At 36.8% G+C, this 17710-nt stretch overlaps 2 protein-coding genes across 5 annotated transcripts in view; both read left to right on the plus strand.

Moving 5' to 3' along the window:
- The window catches only part of unc5b (unc-5 netrin receptor B), a 94457-nt gene extending 86643 nt beyond the window's left edge, over positions 1 to 7814 (plus strand). For 2 of the 3 annotated variants that reach the window (XM_055170364.2, XM_055170365.2), the window contains 7 exons: positions 257 to 344; positions 1093 to 1261; positions 1502 to 1741; positions 1867 to 2016; positions 4372 to 4536; positions 4940 to 5118; positions 5253 to 7814. In XM_055170364.2, coding sequence (XP_055026339.1) covers positions 257 to 344; positions 1093 to 1261; positions 1502 to 1741; positions 1867 to 2016; positions 4372 to 4536; positions 4940 to 5118; positions 5253 to 5418 — 1157 coding nt within the window. In that variant the 3' untranslated portion in view covers positions 5419 to 7814. The remainder of the gene's footprint in view (positions 1 to 256; positions 345 to 1092; positions 1262 to 1501; positions 1742 to 1866; positions 2017 to 4371; positions 4537 to 4939; positions 5119 to 5252) is intronic. The other variant, XR_012372162.1, reaches the window with a different exon arrangement.
- Positions 7815 to 10047: 2233 nt separating this feature from the next.
- The window catches only part of myofl (myoferlin like), a 33668-nt gene continuing 26005 nt past the window's right edge, over positions 10048 to 17710 (plus strand). Inside the window, exons 1-13 of one of the 2 annotated variants that reach the window (XM_073873329.1) lie at positions 10048 to 10561; positions 11274 to 11329; positions 11436 to 11527; positions 13733 to 13841; positions 13936 to 14038; positions 15483 to 15652; positions 15736 to 15864; positions 16199 to 16261; positions 16686 to 16736; positions 16905 to 16935; positions 17070 to 17185; positions 17355 to 17481; positions 17572 to 17675. In XM_073873329.1, the coding sequence (XP_073729430.1) occupies positions 10474 to 10561; positions 11274 to 11329; positions 11436 to 11527; positions 13733 to 13841; positions 13936 to 14038; positions 15483 to 15652; positions 15736 to 15864; positions 16199 to 16261; positions 16686 to 16736; positions 16905 to 16935; positions 17070 to 17185; positions 17355 to 17481; positions 17572 to 17675 (1239 nt within the window). In that variant the 5' untranslated portion in view covers positions 10048 to 10473. Of the gene's footprint in view, positions 10562 to 11273; positions 11330 to 11435; positions 11528 to 13732; positions 13842 to 13935; positions 14039 to 15482; positions 15653 to 15735; positions 15865 to 16025; positions 16061 to 16198; positions 16262 to 16685; positions 16737 to 16904; positions 16936 to 17069; positions 17186 to 17354; positions 17482 to 17571; positions 17676 to 17710 lie in introns of those variants that run through there. The other variant, XM_073873330.1, reaches the window with a different exon arrangement.

A 17710-nucleotide genomic window follows, 5' to 3' on the forward strand; every position in this document is an offset into this window, starting at 1 on the left:
ACATACGCAACCTAGGCAACAATGTCGGTTAGTAGACAAGCCCCTTACTGCTGATTGGCTACAAGTGTGTTTTGAAAGTCGGCCCGACTCCCTTTGTTTCCTAATTGTTTTTAAAAATCACACCCCGCCTTTAAGTGTCTGATAAAAAATGCTACTTTACAAGAATTGTACATTTTTGGTTTTGCATGTGTGAGCTCTTCATATGTTAATCTGTTAAATATTATGCATTCATATTCATACATTTTTACTCTGTCAGGAGTGAGTCTGCTGGTTCCACCGGGAACGATTCCTCAGGGAAAGTTCTATGAGATGTATCTCATCATCAGCAAATGGGAGAAAACAACGTAAGTCTGCCACTTGAAACTGTTTCTCGCTGCTCTGCCCCCATCATGCTGTCACAGGCCAGCATACAGTACAACACTTTATCTGTCACTTTGTGCCGTTACAAACAGTCCAGCTGAAAACATCTTAACAGCCCTTGTCGAGCATTATAGACTGCAGAAACACTGTGACCCCAATGGCAGCACAAAGGAGAAAATAACATTTAAACCATCACACAATATAAAATACCAGACGTAAAATACGTTGAAAACACTGAATGGTTGTCTGAGCTCTGACTTTTGGCTGATGCCTTATTTTTGCTATTTTTGTCTTATATGTCAAATATAAAATATATAAATATCGTTCGCTACTTTCAGACTGCAAATTTTGTGTTTGTCTGGCTTTGCTTACCATTTTAATTGGCATAACATTTCTCAATAAATAAATAAACAGTTGCTGTCAAAGCCATAGCCTACACAGGGTATGCTGTGGTGCTCATGCAACTGACATGAGGTTGAAAAATATGACCAACCAATTACTATTCATAATCAACATAGATGTCATGATTTCTTTATTTAAAGATATGCATACATGTTTAGTGAATGAAAATAATTATATATTTTTATGGTCAGTATGTATATGCGGTATGTAATCAGTAGCGGTACTTTATTAATAAATGAAACTCATTAACTTAATAAATAATAAACCAAGGCTAGGACTATGCATGCGTTATGCTTTGTCTTCAACCTCCCGCTCTGTTTCTTGTGTCAGGTTGCCGTCAGATGGTAGTCAGACGGTACTGAGCCCTGTTGTGAGCTGCGGACCCTCGGGCATGGTGCTCAGCAAACCCGTGGTCCTCACTCTTCCCCACTGCGCCCAACTAGAGCCCCCAGACTGGACGCTTACCCTTAAAATGCAAAACCATCAAGGTGCCTGGGAGGTAAGACACTACAGTAAGATAAGGAACGCTGAAGCATAAACCAGCCACTCTTGGAAAGAATGATCCGTCTGTTTGAAATGTAAAGTGGTCAATCACAGTTTAATTTGTTTTTAGGGGCGGAGTTATCGGAGATAATGAACCATGAGATATTATTGTGAAAAATTAATTGCTCGTCATCACTCTATGTAACCCTCTGTGCTGACTGTGGCATCTTCTCTCCATTCCCCTTCCTACCACTAGGAGGTGCTAACTGTGGGTGAGGAAAGCCTGTCATCACCCTGCTATATGCAAGTGGAAGAGCAGAGCTGTCATATACTGATGGAACAGCTGGGGACATACGGGGTGGTGGGACAGTCGGCCCCCCCTCGGCCAGCTTGTAAACGGCTGCAGTTGGCCCTGTTTGCCCCTAGGGCACCGTGCCTCTCCCTGGACTACAGCCTGAGGGTATACTGCATACAGGACACCCCACATGCCCTTAAGGTCAGTCGCCACGCCCCCTTCAACAGGCCTTGCAAAGTTTTCATACAGACTTCGACAAAGAATTAACAATAGCGCTTATCAGGAGCTTGGAAACCGGCTAAAATATAATCTTCTTTGTCTTTCAGGAAGTGTTAGAGGTTGAGCGGAGTCTGGGTGGGGTTTTACTAGAGGATCCCAAACCTCTTCTCTTTAAAGACAGTTATCACAACCTCCGACTATCAATTCATGACATTCCCCATTCTCACTGGAGAAGTAAACTTCTGGCTAAGTATCAGGTAAGAGATAAACACTGTTCACTGTTTGAAATTTTGCAATGTTTAGAGGTCGTCTTCTTCTTTCGCCATTGCATCTATGGCAGCCCATACAAGTGAACATAGGAAAGTTATGAAATTTGGCACACTGATAGAGGACAGTCCAAAAAGTTACCATAGCAAATTTGGAATCTCTATCTCAAATCCGCTAGTGCCACCAACAGTCCAAAATTTCAATTTCAATTTCGTTTTTGCTTATAACTTCTGATGCGCAAGTTGTAGAAATGCCTCAAGATGATTTGACGTAATTTTCCATCTACTTTTTCGAAGTCTTCCTAGAGCTTTTGTCCGATTTGCTTAAAAATCGGTGTGTAGCATCTAGAGACACGCAAAACGTTATGGAATTTGTGTCGATTCTCCAATCCTTTTTCGTATAACGCTTCAACACTTTTTACGTAGGGCGGGAAAAAATGGATTTGAGGCTGTATCTTTGCATAACTTATGCCTATTATGACCCTTGGTACATGTGATGGCAGTCAGGAACTGAGGGAGCATACACAGCTTCATCACTGTGCCCCCTAGTGGTCAGGAGAATGTTTTACATGCCTACAACTTTTGGCTGCGGTTGACGTATTTTCATGCAACATGTTTTCTTGGAGTCCTGAATTTTTGCCGACTCCAACGATACCAAACATGCCATGTTTTGCCTTACGCTTAGTCCTGAGCAACAAAATAGGGCTTAAAAAAACATGCATGAATAGATCCACAAGCATTACTTCGATCTAGTCGAAACGACCCTAGGAAAAACAATACAATAGCTTCTGAACAAAAAAACTATATTGGCGTCATGTTTAAATTTCCATCAGTAATGACAAAAAAATTTCCTAAATTTTAAAGGTGCAGTATGTAAATTTGAGCGGCATCTAGTGGTGAGGTTGCGAAATGCAACCAACGGCTCAGTCCACTGCTCACCCCTCGCTTTTGAGACACATAGAGAAGCTATGGTAGCCACCACCGGACAAACATGTCATTGTTGGAGACAACTTAGTAAAAAAAGTTTGTCCATTAAGGGCTTCTGTAGAAACATGACGGCACAAAATGGCAACTTCCATGTAAGGGGACTCTCTGTGTATGTAGATAAAATGTCTTATTCTAAGGTAATAAACACATAACGGTTCATTATGAAAGGTCTTTATACACCCCTGATAATATAGTTTTGCATATTATTTAGCATTTTTGTCAAGAGACCCTTCAAAAAATGACACACTGCACCTTTAAACAGTTTAAAAAGTTAGATAAATATTTGTGTGTTTTTAGACATAAATGGTTACAAACTCCGCAACAAAATGAGATTTTTTCACCTGATGTATGGGCAGAGTCTGAGACCACACAAATAAGATGGTATGCCTGCACGACATTGATATTAAGCAATCCCTATGGTCATAAAACTGTTTATTTGCAAAACTTAATTGTATAGTCATAAAACTAGCTAGATGTAATCATTGTCATGACCTGATGTTGCATACACGATTTATTGCATCTGTTTTGCAAGAGCTATATCTCTGCATCAGAACATTGTAGAAAAATGTGGGTGGGCTCTTTTGACTCATTAACACTACTATTTTGTGACCTGACTTTTGCCATTGCAAGCACCATTCACATTTTCTTCAGTGTTCTAGTTGTCCAGGCTTCTCAAGAAGGGAGGGAGAGATTTTTAATAAATGAGAACACAGCTTTTTTGCTAATACCTTTGGAATTATTTCGTCTGAAATCATGAAGTTTTTAATTTACGTTCTTTAAACTGTTCATCCAAACTCAACTTTATTTCCTTGTGTGCCCTTGTTTGGCTTGACCCCCGGTATTGCTGCTTGTAGCTATATTTTTGATTATGTATGGAATAATTGACGACAGGGCGTTGAATTATTCGAAAATAATGCACACCCAAGGTGGTAATGTGGCACGATGCGAAACAGAGTATTTCACTTATACCACGTTTACCCCAAACATTGCTTTGGTGCTTAGTTTTTAGACATTTAGGTGTGCGGTTTACAGAAAAATTATCAACACCCATAGAACATTTCTCAGCCAATCAGAATAAAGCATTCCACAGGCCCAAGTGGTTATAATTTGACAATATAATTGTATTTTGTTTAAACAAACAAAGGTAGCACTTTGTAATAACTTAATTTCATTAATAAAAAAATATGTTTTTGCTATATAAACATTATTATTGATTAACAAATTCTCATATACTGTATATTAATGTATTGTTTGAATATGGATTTTGTTTTTATAAAATGTTACCATTTTGAGCATCGAGAAATGTAGTTTATGATGTAGGCTTTCATCAAAATGTTTCCACTTCATCTTGTGTCACAGGAGATCCCGTTCTATCACATCTGGAGTGGAAGCCAGCGGCCATTGCATTGCACTTTTAGTTTAGAGAGAGGAAGCTTGGTGGTTTCTCAGCTCACCTGCAAGATCTGTGTTAGACAGGTAGAGGGGGAAGGACAGATATTCCAGCTTAACACCGACATCCAAGAGGTAAATAATATAAGACAAAATAAGACATAAACAAAAAACAACCATTTAGCACTACAAAATCTTGTTTTTTATCAGAAGAAATGGTCAAAAACATTATCCCAAACTGGGGCAGTACCATTTAAAAGGTCCTAATATATACTATTTAGATAAATATATGTGTATATTTGGTACCCATATGTGCCTCTGAGGTACTTATATGAACTCTTTAGGTGCAAAGGTGTACTCTTTAAAAGGGCCTCCAGTGACGGCTAGCGACCGTTTTTGAGCATTTTTATTTTTTTTGACAGTATACAGTAGTATAGTGTATTTTGTATACAATATATTATTTTTTAAGAAACAAATAATTCAGTCTCAGTACAATAAATGACCTGTGTTTTCCTTTGTATGTGTGCCTCCTCTTTAGACTTTGCCCCCCCACTCGCCATTACCAGCAGGTGGTTCTTGTCTACCTTCATCTCAAGTGGGTCCATATGCTTTCCGACTTCCCGTCTCTATTCGCCAGAAAATTTGTGCCAGTCTGGATGCCCCCAGCGCGCGTGGCTGTGACTGGCGAATGCTGGCACGCAGCCTGGACTTTGACAGGTATTTTAGCACCCGTGTGTTTACATTTACAGTATGTGAATGTTTCACAGCATGGAAAATGTGCTTATTTCTTTTTTAAATGATAAACTGAGTGTTTTTTTTTTAGCTCATCTCTTTCCACTTTTCTCCCCCAGGTATCTGAACTACTTTGCAACCAAGCCCAGCCCCACAGGTGTGCTGCTAGACCTGTGGGAAGCTTGTCACCAGGGTGACGCAGACCTGGTCTCCCTGGCGACAGCTCTTGAAGAGATGGGCAAGAGTGAGGTCTTGGTTGTCATGACGACGGATGGAGATTGCTGATTGGCAAATCAAAAAGTGTGAAAAGGGGATATATTTACCGCTACAAACCTAGAATTAACGCAAGTGGATGAAAAGAAGACTGTGTCGGATGCACAAGTTCCAGTACTTGCCTAATACCTCAGTTGTGCTCGTGGGGAATCTTTCAAGGACTGCGACATGGGGTCGAGCAGCCAGGATGATCTTGGAGTGATACAGTGCAAACATAATGTAGCAAATGGAAGTACACTGTAATCAGACAATAGAGATAAAAGTTGAAAATGAGGTCAAAAAGAATTGCTCGTCTTCAGTACTTGCGCTGATACGATCAAAACAACGCCATCTGAGAAGCTTATGATTAGATGATTAGTTTCATCAAACGGATACACACTCATCTCTTGCTAGACATGCAGATACACATAGCTATTTTGACAAGTACATGATCAAACACCATTGCACATCGTTGTTTCCTAGCGACTACTAGATGCTTCAAGACATTGCAAATCCTTGTCCAGTAAAACAGCAGTGTGCCGAGCACCTCAGGAAACACAGCCATGCTTGTACACAGAAAATAAACAGGTGCGGAGGTGGAAATACAGATGAAACATGGATAAGCAGAACCAAGCATAGATTACTGCACTAAAATATTATTTTTTCATAAGGACTTCATAAAAAATACAAATAATGCTTTATTGTGACTTTTTTTTTTGAAGCATTGTATTCTGCACGTGTCTTCTGAAGTAGATCGCTTATGGGAAACACAGATTGCTTTATTAGCCATAAGCTTTAGAATTCACACAAAAAATTTTAAGTTATTATCCCTATCTTTTTATTCATTTGTAACTTCTTTTATGTTCATTTTTGTTTTTCGAAACGTAGGTAAGATGGAAGACAGCAGTATAAACGCACATAAAAGATAGTAAGCTCGAAAATGTTGTGTTGTCACCCTCGTGCCATTTCAAACCCGAATGACTTTCTTTCTTGTGATTAACAGAAAAGGATTTTAATAGGTGTTACAATGAAAGTGAGCGGTGACTATTTCACTCCCATTCACTTTTATTGCACGAGGGTGAGAAAAAAGCAGAATATTAAAGTCTGAGTAAACTAACCTTTAAAAATGTTAAAGGTTTTTGTGGTCGCCTTTCATAAATGCTATATCCGTACTTTGCAAAACTGGATTATGTAGCAATTGAAACTGAGACGGGGTGAAATTTAAATGTTGGGCTGATGGTAACCGCCTTGCGGAAGTTCACTGGAAATATGCTGTGCTGTTTAAACAGGATGAAATTGCATGGGCGGCAGAAAGCTTTTTTCGGGGATTCATGCTGTTTAAATTATAAATAGTAGCCTCGAGAGGTGGCATAAGTGCTTTGTTGATTACAGTATGACCCACTTGCTCTTTATTGTCTCTTTTGACATTTTTGGGTTTGATGGGTTTGTGTCGAATGAGACTCGAAGCCATGTACTTTTACTGCTTATTAACAAAAGTCATGCGAACGTATAAAGTGGACTTTATTTTTTTAACATGTTCTTCGGAAGTGTTCAATTGTCTGGCAACAAACAAAACAAAACGAAATGTGCAGTATCTATCCATGCCTGTAAAGGTGTGAACTAAATAAATGAGATGGGTGTGTGTGTGTATGTCTGTGTGTGTGTGAAGAGAGAAACAGAACATCGTTGCGACGTATGAGTCACTATAGTGCTGCTGCGTATATGAATGAATGGACTTTGTTGTTTTTGTTGTAACTCCTTTCTCATTATAAGTACTATGCAAGTACACAACAAAAGTGAATCCGTGGACGTTATAATGTGCTGTGTAAGATGTACGTGAAATGGGAATCATTACTTTCCTTTTGCTGATCACTGCTGTAACTAAGCTGGGGATAAAACTGTACCTCTGCAGTAATAAATGCAAACAAAACTTTAATTGAGGGTCAGGGATCCATGTCCACAATATTGTTCCTCCTTGTTTAGTAAGCTTTTGGAGCAAGCACCCTCACAACAATCAACAGCAACATCGAAGGACTTTTCCTGCATGTGAAAATGACGGAGGCCGCAAAGAACCATCAGAATATATGATGGCTTCAGAACTCTGAATCTTCACGTGGATCCTGTCATATCTGGACTGATGTTAGATGAAAACACCTTTGAGCATTTCACACGTGCACAGCTGAACGGGCCGCCCCGGGTCTGCTTTTCTGGATTGTAGTCGCTGTTCACGGATTCCCACTTGTGGCCGAACTAAACTCTCTTTTATTCAGATGTCATTTTCTATGAAAGAGGGTTGACAAGATGTCACAAGAGTTTTTTTTTTTCATTCAATACTGTAAGTACTACTGTACATAAGTGTTTAGACTTCTTACTGTAACTAAATATAATTTTTATGCAATAAATTATATTTCCTAGTTTAACAAGACAAACGTGTTTTCTCTTTTTTAATTCAGCACTGCCTAAATATTATAAAGTTTATCAAAATGGTAATTAATCATGTTTTTAAATATGTGACTCTCTCGACCACATAAATCATCCTACATAATATAAAGAACATTCATTTAAAAAAAAACCCTGATATCTTTAATATTGACTTGAGTCAATAAATGTGAAATTGGTAAAACAAACGGGTAAAATAAAACTCATAATCTTAAAATTAAATGATAAGACTTTAGCTTGGATTTCACAGATGGTCACATTCACAGTGTCTTAAAGGGATAGTTCACTTTAAAATGAAAATTCTGTCATCATTTACTCATCCTCATGTTGTTTTAAACCTTTATGAATTTCTTTTTTCTGATGAACACAAACGAAGATATTTTGAGAAATGATGGTAAACACACAGCAGTAAGTGACCATAGACTTCCATAGTAGGAATAAAAAATATGATGGAATTTAACGGGTAAGTTCAACTGTGTGCTTACCATCATTTATCAAAATATTTTCTTAGTCATTTATCACCATACTTCCAAAATATTTTATTCCTACTATGGAAGTCAATGGTCACTATTTGCTGTGTGTTTACCATCATTTCTCAAAATATCTTTTTTGTGTTCATCAGAATAAAATCCACACAGGTTTAGAACAACATGAGGATAAGTAAATGATGACAGAATTTTCATTTTAAAGTGAACTATCCCTTTAAAGGCCAGTCTATATCTATCACCCTTTAAAAGCTTTAAATTTCCCTACCTGAAATTCCTTTTGAGATCATCAGGATCATCTGACCTCTAACTTCACTAACATCAGGTGTAACGCCAGCAAATGGCTTTCTTTCATTCTCTGTGTTCTCAAAGTAACAAGATTCTGGCATTTGAAGCTTTTTAGAGGCAGATTAAATATGTTGTATAGTGAAGAACCTTTTCCCCTCAGTCTTTAAAGACTTGTTACAGAGATGTGGAGAGGATGCACTCTTCCGCTTATCTCTGAGATAAAAGTGTTCACAATGCCCTGGAGAGGAAGCAAGAGCGATTGAGATGGAGTGAAAAGGTTTTTAGTGTCTGGATGTTGCCCTCAGCAGCTGCAGTGGGCTTTTTGGTTTGAGCAAAAGACTTGTTTTATCATTTGGTTAAAATGGTTGGATGTACATGTAATCAAATATCGCCTTCTGCTCTGTGTATCTATTCGATTTTTCCCTGGAGCAATTCACAGGCTCTTTTAGCACTTAACAATACATGAATAAGTTGTCAGACCCTCATTCAGTCCAATACTATTATATATATATATATATATATACTTCTTTACTACGTCATTGCTTACTTATTAAGAGTAAGTTGACACTTACCGCCATCTTCTGGCAGTTAAAGCAAATAAAAAATAATAATAAAAAGGTGTAGAAGTCAAACTTTAAAAAGATAATTTCTGCTGGTAATGCATTTATTTACTTGTTTTAAATATCGTCACATGCATGCAGCGAATACAGTAACTTTGGCCTACTGTGCAAAAGATTAGGCCATATGCCAGAATTAGATTGGTTGTTTTTGCAATGTTATAGTGATCATATATAATTGTATCTAAGTCTCTTTAATAGAATACATCCAGAAAATACAGGAAATGTGTAGTTTTAAAAACTGTATAAAATGTAAGCTGATGTGTCAAGTTTTTAGGGTAAACTCTCTTCCACTTGAGCAATAGCAGGAAACTGCAGGATCTCTTAAACCTAAATAAAATTCAATTCTAATTTCTAATTATTAAGAAATTAATCTTTTTACTTCATTCTGAAAAACGCTCAAGATGTGTTTAGTGCCAAGAGAGGTCACACTAAACACCGACGATTCCTAAAGAAGACATTTATAACTGAAAATTTATTATTTATTTATTTTTTTGTTTGTACATATATTTCCTGTATTTTCTGTTTGTATCTTAATTAAATAGATTGAAAAATAAATATGGATGGACATTAAAACTTTAAAACTAAAACAACAAGTCTGGTGGTGGTGGCCTAAGAATTTTGTACATTAATGTATAATATTAAATACATAATCCTCAGTCGTCTTTGCATCTTTGCTGCTAGCCTAGTGTGTCTTTTTAAAAACGTGAATAGGTTAACGTAAAGATGCCACCACTTGGTGGTGCCCAAACACATACAAATACACTATGCAAATAATTGTGTGTTTGTTTTGAATACATACAGACACAACATTATTTATAGTTACTAGTGGACTTACTGTCGATTATCGGGTTTTTGGATTGTAGGCTGCAAAGGATGGGGGTCTGTACCGTTTTTCCTGGACGCAACTGAATTCATTCCTCTAGTTGTGGGATTTTTCAGCCACATCATCACTGAAAACAGCTGAGTTTTGACTAACTCTGTTTCCTTAATATCCATTAAGCATATTATTTTTAAACGGTTAAACTGAAGGCAGTATTACAGCTAGCATCAGTTTGGTGTCATAAAGTTGCTGCCTTTTTTTACCATTTTAACGTTATTTAAAAGATAAAGTGATTGGACTTCAGGATTGTTCCTCCTCTCATTCACTGACTGTCGCTTCCTCTCCGATGGTCAATGCATGCATCTGCTCCGAGTCAACTTCTGTATCTATAAACTCAATGTATTGTGTGCAACCATAATACACAATATCTGGCAACATGTTGAAGGTGGTTGTTGAATCAGCTAAAGGGATTCCAAAAAAGACACTTGGAGTTCCAGATCCTATAACGGCAATCATTTTCAGAGGTAAGTTTTATAACTAGACATTTTTACAAGGTCAAACCCCAAATATGTTATTTGTATCGTTTAATTCGTAAGTGGTATGTAATAATAATAGTAGTAGTAGTAGTAGTGGTAGTATTATAAAATAAGAAACGTCCAACTTTTATAACATGCAGAAATCAATGTGTCGTAAATACTGTCTTTTTGTAATGATCTGAAAGATGATCCACTGTTGCAACTTTTTATTTTATTGGTTTACCCACATTTATTAGTCAGAATTAGAACTTTTATTAGAAACGTATCAGTCTGTGCTTTGCAATTGTTTGCATGCGAACGAACAGAATGCCCTTATATGGGATAAAAATGGCCCATCATTAAGGGATACTCTCTCCCAAAGCAGTAAAATATAAAGGTGCAGTTGTTACACTTAGATGGTAGTTCTATAAATCTATAATAGCCTATCTGAAAGCCATACAACAATACTATTAATAAAACAGAAGATTTTAGGTTACCTGACAATATTTTTAAAGTGGTAGTGGAATTATGCAATATAATATAAGCATCATTTTAGTTTAAAAGTATGCATTGTTAACTGTTTGCATAGATGCTGTACGCTTACAAATAAAAAATGTGTTTTGCAATAAAGCCATTTCAGTCAAAGTTTATTACATACGAATAATTTGACATTGGCGTTCCATAGACTTGACAGTTTAATCCTGAAAATTTCCTTTTCTAGGTGAAAAAAAGAAAACAAAAGCCATTGACAGTGAATTAAATCCTGTGTGGAATGAGGTCAGTGCAATTCTTAGTATTTCTTTACTTTCAATTAAAATATCATCGGTTGTTAGTTATTTGCTTTATACATTTACATAACCGACACCTGCTTTTCTCATTTCAGATCATTGAATTTGATTTGAAAGGTTCCCCATTAGATTCTTCCTCATTCATTGATGTGGTTGTGAAAGACTATGAAACCATTGGAAAAGACAAGTATGTGCCCATCACTAATTCATTAGCCTTTCTGATTATACAATAATACCATATACTGTAATACTAAACTTTGTGATGTACAATGTGATGGTATTTTGATTATTAAGATTCACAGATTGCTATTACTGCATATTAATGTAGTTAAAGTTTTATAAAACTACATTGTAGTATATTTTTATACCTAAAGGGAATGTTTATGTTTACTTGAAGTCAGAAGTAACTTTGTAAACCTTAAGTGAAACAATATTTTTGGAGCAGGCCTTTGGGAAGGTGGAGAGTAAGATAGGAGAGTTAAGGCAAGAAATCTTTTAAAACTGCCACACCTAACCACCTTGTCTAAACTTGCTTTGTTTTGTAAGGTGAGGAACACTAGACAGTCCAAAGTAACACTGTAGGTTCACAATGAGCCCTTGCTTAATAGATGCATGTGTCGACATTTATGTTGATTAATTTAGACGGTACTTTTATTTTGAAATACTTTGAGGATCTGTAGTAGTTACATTGTTTTATTCTTGCTTAGTAAGGTCAGAAATAACCACTATTGCATTTGGTACTGATCAGAGAGGCAATTTTTTCTTCCAAGGTTTTCGGCACAGGGTCTGTTACGACAATGAAGTTTCCATGAATCACACCAGTGACTCCTCCAGTGTTTCTTTTTTTTAGGTTTACAGGCTCACTCACGCACACGTGTGCACATACTCACTGGAGTATGTGTTTCCCTGTTGCCACAGGCCAGATAATAACATAGCAACAAAATTAAGAAATAGGGAAATGCTTGTGATAACTTGTTTATTTTAAGTGTGGATTTTCTTGATGAAACACTTATGAGGTTTTTTTTAGTTATAACTTCACTTGGAATGCTTAACTTTGTTGTTTCCAATTCCCTTGCCTTATATGGGAACTTAAAATAAAGTTCATGAGGGAATTCTAAAGGAAGTGCCATATTTACAAATTTCTGGCATAGTTTCTTTGCTCGTCGTAGGTTAGACCATGAACACTGTTTTTGTCTTTTGGAATGAAGACTCTATGCTAGACCCTGTGCTTGTTATCATTGCGTATGCCTGTCATGTAAAATATTTATGTTGCAGTCTAAGTCACTTTTTAGTGTGTTTAGACAAGCAAGAACTTGAGTTAAGAACAGTACAGTTTTCTTCACAGGCAGACCCCCAAATCTGTTCGCTTTTGTCCCCTTCTGCCTGGCACATATGTCTGTGGCTTAGTGTAATTGCTAACAGCTGGTATTTTACTTTTTTTTAGAAGAGTCCTAAAGCTCTTTCCCAAGTTGTAAAATAACTAAACTAGATCTGCTGTATAGCTTTAAAAAGAGGCTGTCATGGAAAACAGGATGTCCTTCTTCAGTTGAATTAAAATAGTTTTATGTAATACATGGACACATTCCCAATGCAACATTCCCATTAGCCATATATTGTATGTCTGGAAGTAAATGAATAAATATGAAGGATTCTATTTTGTAAAATGAAGAAAACATAATATTATAGTGTATGAAAACACAGATTTGCTGTTTTTTTATATATTTTTCCTAAAAGTTGAACAAAGGAAAGGTATACATTAAACCAGTGGTTCTCAAACTTTTTCCACGTGCGGCCCCTCTTGTGTACGGTACAATCCTTCGCGGCCCCCCCAAAGAAAATTTATGACAAAAACTTTTCTAAAATTTTACATTTTAATTCATCAAAACATATTAAGTTATACAAAGTAGTGCTGTTGGTTAGTAGCCTTATTTCTTTTTAGGTTTAATTACACAGAATTCATGATAAATGAATGTATTTTATAAAATGTCATAAATCTGGGGCCCCCCTGGCACCATCTCGCGGCCCCCCAGTTTGAGAACCACTGCATTAAACAATAGGAATAATATCATTGCCTCTTGTGTTGAAATTATCCCACCCAGCTTATATTTTGTTGCTGTGTCACTCTGATTCACCAGTCAGTGCAGAACTAAGCTTGTCTATTCCAGGTGTTTGTTGAGTAATCTATGTAAGAAAGTAATGATTGGTCTTGGGAAAAATTGAAGTGAAACCATATAATGAAATTTATGTTGCTCAAAGTGTACTTTCATGTTCTTGAATGTATTAAGTATGATCAGAATGATAACTAATAAAAAGTGGAAGTTTGGAATTTTAAGCACCGAGTTTCGTAAGCATATAGTGTGAAATTCACAATTGATTATTTTCTGTTTCGTAGATTCATTGGTTCTGCAAAGATCTTTCTCAAAGATTTGGCTTCTGGTCAAACCAGATCGCTTCCTTCAAAGAGCATTCCTCTTATTAATGAGAAAAAGCAGGAAATTGGGGTAAATCTTTTTTTTTTTAATTGGTCAAAGTAAGAATTATCATACGAACCAATTTTAGAATTGACCGAGCTAAACTGCACATCTCTCCATTCAGGCAACTATCAATATTACCATTGGTTATGAGCCTCCCACAAGTTCCGTCCCAAACCCAAATGATCAAGGAGGTGGAGATGGAGTTTACACTGGAGAAACTGGAGGTTTGATCCAGACTTAATCTTTGTTTTTATTTTGCATCAGTCAGGTTGAACAGCCCTGTAGAGATGCAGGAAGCACGCTGCTGTGTATGTTTCCATGGAACACATGGAAATGAATGATGCAAATGAGACACAGGACACATGAATCACTTAAAAATACAAAGGACACTTAAGTTTTGTTTTGTAGACATTTTAAAAATACTGTATGTCTAAATGTGAAGTAGAACATACGTGATTTATTTTTTAAAGGTTAAATGCAACAATACGAAAATTGGATTTTACTTTACGACTTTTAACTGGTTCACAATGCAAAACTCCCTCTTTACTGCACCTGGAAAATAGGTCATACAGAAATGCTCATACATTTTATGGCGAGTTTGTTAGCGTGTTGACGTGACTTCCCATATTTACATATGAATGTCAGTAGTCATTTACTGTATATATAAATGCCTTAAAGGTACATTTTTGAAAATGGCCTGTTTATTTCAGTCCTGAAATATGATTAAAAAAAAGTTTTATTGAATCACCTAATTTACAATGTAGTTGAATTGGCTACTGTAACGGTACATACACACGGGCTGAAAGCGTTAACGCTTGCCTGGAGCGTGGCCAACAGCCAATCACAGTGGCTGCAACACATGCTCCGGTCTTCCATAAACGTAATTGGTTGACTCTGCCTAGGTTATTTGCATAAGGTGATCTGATTGGCTGACGCACGCGTTGCCGCTTCAAAAGTTGGGAAATGTTCAACTTCTGCCGTGAGGAACGGCAGTGACGTGCCGCCAACGGATCCACAATTCTGTTCGGCATCGCATGACGTCACCCATTAAAAGTGAATGGGAAGCATTAACGTTTGAATGTACCATAAGAAGTCCACTCTAAGGCAAGCGTTTTCAAACCCAAGTGCAGTTTTATTTAATAAGAAACGTAAACATAACCAAACACTTAACTAGACTTGACATGAACAAAACAAAAACAAAAGCATAGCACAGCATGGCATGGCATGGCATGAACAACAAGAACTCACCTAACAGAAAGACTAACAGTTTAACAAAGCTTGACAAAGAAAATGGGAACATGAGGGCAATATATACAGACAATGAACCAATCAGAACATGACAAATCAGGGATAGGGAAACTAGAAAGAGACATAGCAATGAATATCAAAATAAAAGACATGAACATGAAACAAGAACTTCAAAATAAAAGACATGAACATGACAAGACAAAAACCTTACAGCTACATTCGTATTGCTTACAAAATGTATTATTTACAACGCATTGATTAGTATTTATTTACAAAAATATTTTTAGTCCTTAATAAATAAGACATTTCTCAAGCTATATATTCAATTTATTCCAGGTGAATGTAGATTAAGAGCACTAATAGTAAAATTTAAATGTTTTGATTGTATACTTAGTGAATATCTGTCTGTTTTGCTTGTAGCAAGTGAAGAGGTGAAGGGTGTGGATAGTGATGAAGATATTTTAGATGGGACGGAGCCTGGGGCACCTGGAGTTTCTCCTTCTGGACAACCTGGAAAAGACTCAAAAAATGTAATTCGTACAACTCGAAAGAAGCAAAGAGCTTTGCCCAACAAACCACAAGATTTCCAGGTATGTCTTCATATTGTTAAATATGTTACCTATATCGGTCAGCTCTTTGAAGTTTAACTGTTTACAATTGTTATTGTAAATAGATCCGTGTTCGAATAATCGAGGGTCGGCAGTTGCCTGGCAACAACATCAAGCCGGTGGTCAAAGTAACTGTGTGTGGACAGACCCACAGAACCAGACTCAAAAGAGGAAACAACCCATTCTTTGATGAGGTATTTTTTATTATTTCATAAGACCACGTAAACATCGTCAATCTCACCTCCTGTTGATCTTTTTTTTTTCTCAGAGAGGCTTCCTCTCTTTCTCTGGACTGTTTTATTGCTTTGGTCTCTCCACTCTGCACTGAATCTCTTGCCCTATTTCCTTCCTTCAGTCCTGATATTTCAGTCCTTCGCTCACCCCGCCTCAGTGAGTTTGCCCTCTTTAAATCTTACAGACGTGTTGTGGCATGAGATTTGAGCTAAAATTGCTTTTTTGAAGTTTGCATTGAGAGTTATTCTGTTGTCCACTGTTAAACATAATTTAATTGGGTTTTTTTTTCCACAGATTTTCTTCTATAATGTCAACATGCTTCCCTCTGAGCTGTTTGATGACAGCCTCATGATCCGGGTATGATTGCATTAGGATACATTTTGCACCACAACACATACCGTAAATGACATGTTTATGGATCAGCTTTACTGAAGCCACAACCAAGCTTATACCCAACCCTAAAATCACACACCACAATACTTAAGAGGGCTGTGTATATATAACATTTGACAATATAATGAGTCTTTATAATCAGTCCAAAATATTATCACTGTATGTGAAATCCAGACCAAAGTTTTGTAATTTAATTATAAGATTAGGAGCATTAAATTTAATTTTACATTGATTGCTTTGACATGGCCTTACGTAGTCAATATTAAATAAAAGTTTTATTTACATTATGTAGGATGATTTTATGTACAATTCACAGACTGGGCCACAATTATTATAATATTATGAATTGACCTGTCTTATAATAGTTATAATTCTGTATTAAATCTAGGTGTATAATGCTTACTCCCTGAGAGCTGACAGTCTTATGGGGGAGTTTAAGGTACGTTTACATATTCGATACAATCCTTATGTCTTTAATATAGATGTCCAACCATGTGTTTCTGGTTTGAAATCCTAATGCGCATTGTGAGCCAGTTATGCAGTCTTAGGGTTAATCAGAGTACTTTAGTGTGGACTGTGTTCTCATAAATCTTGTTTTCAAACACAGCTGGATGTTGGCTATATCTACGATGAGCCTGGTACGTAAGCAGATTTGATTGTGATGATTATGCAATATTACGAAAAATGTAATAGGTTTGTAATTGACACCAGTATTAAAGGTGTGATGCTGTATATACAGTATGACAATTTGTGGGATTTGTGATGTGATCAGGTCATGCAATCATAAGGAAGTGGCTGTTGTTAAGTGACTCAGATGACTCCAGCTCTGGAGGCAGAGGTTACCTGAAAGTCAGCATGTTCATAATTGGGACAGGAGATGAGCCTCCCGTAAGTCCTAAATCATGCAGTACCTAACTCAAAATTTTAAGGTGCATAAAGTTTAAAACCCCTGCTGTAGATGACCTCAGCACTTAAACTTAAACGTTCACTTTCAATTACCATTTGCATCTCAAGTTTCATTTGTTACATTTTGTGGCATTAATGACTTTTTGATCAGGTGGAAAAAAGGGAAGGGAATGAGGAACAGGATGACATTGAAAATAACTTGCTGCTGCCCGCCGGAGTCGCGCTGCGATTGGCTACGCTCAGTCTGAAAGTATACCGTGCAGAGGACATGCCACAGAGTAAAGCAAAAGCACATCACTGTCATTTAGTTTTCTTCAATGGCCTTTCTCATTGTCAATAGTAACATGTTTCTATCATATCATTTACAGTGGATGATGCATTTGCCCAGACAATAAAGAACATATTTGGTGGAACAGATGAGAAGAAAAATTTAGTGGATCCTTTTCTGGAAGTCAGTTTTGCTGGCAAAAAGGTGCAGTAAAGCAAGAATAAAAGTTTAATCTAGAA

This window comes from Misgurnus anguillicaudatus, chromosome 11, assembly GCF_027580225.2.
Source record: "Misgurnus anguillicaudatus chromosome 11, ASM2758022v2, whole genome shotgun sequence".
Classification (NCBI taxonomy): domain Eukaryota; kingdom Metazoa; phylum Chordata; class Actinopteri; order Cypriniformes; family Cobitidae; genus Misgurnus; species Misgurnus anguillicaudatus.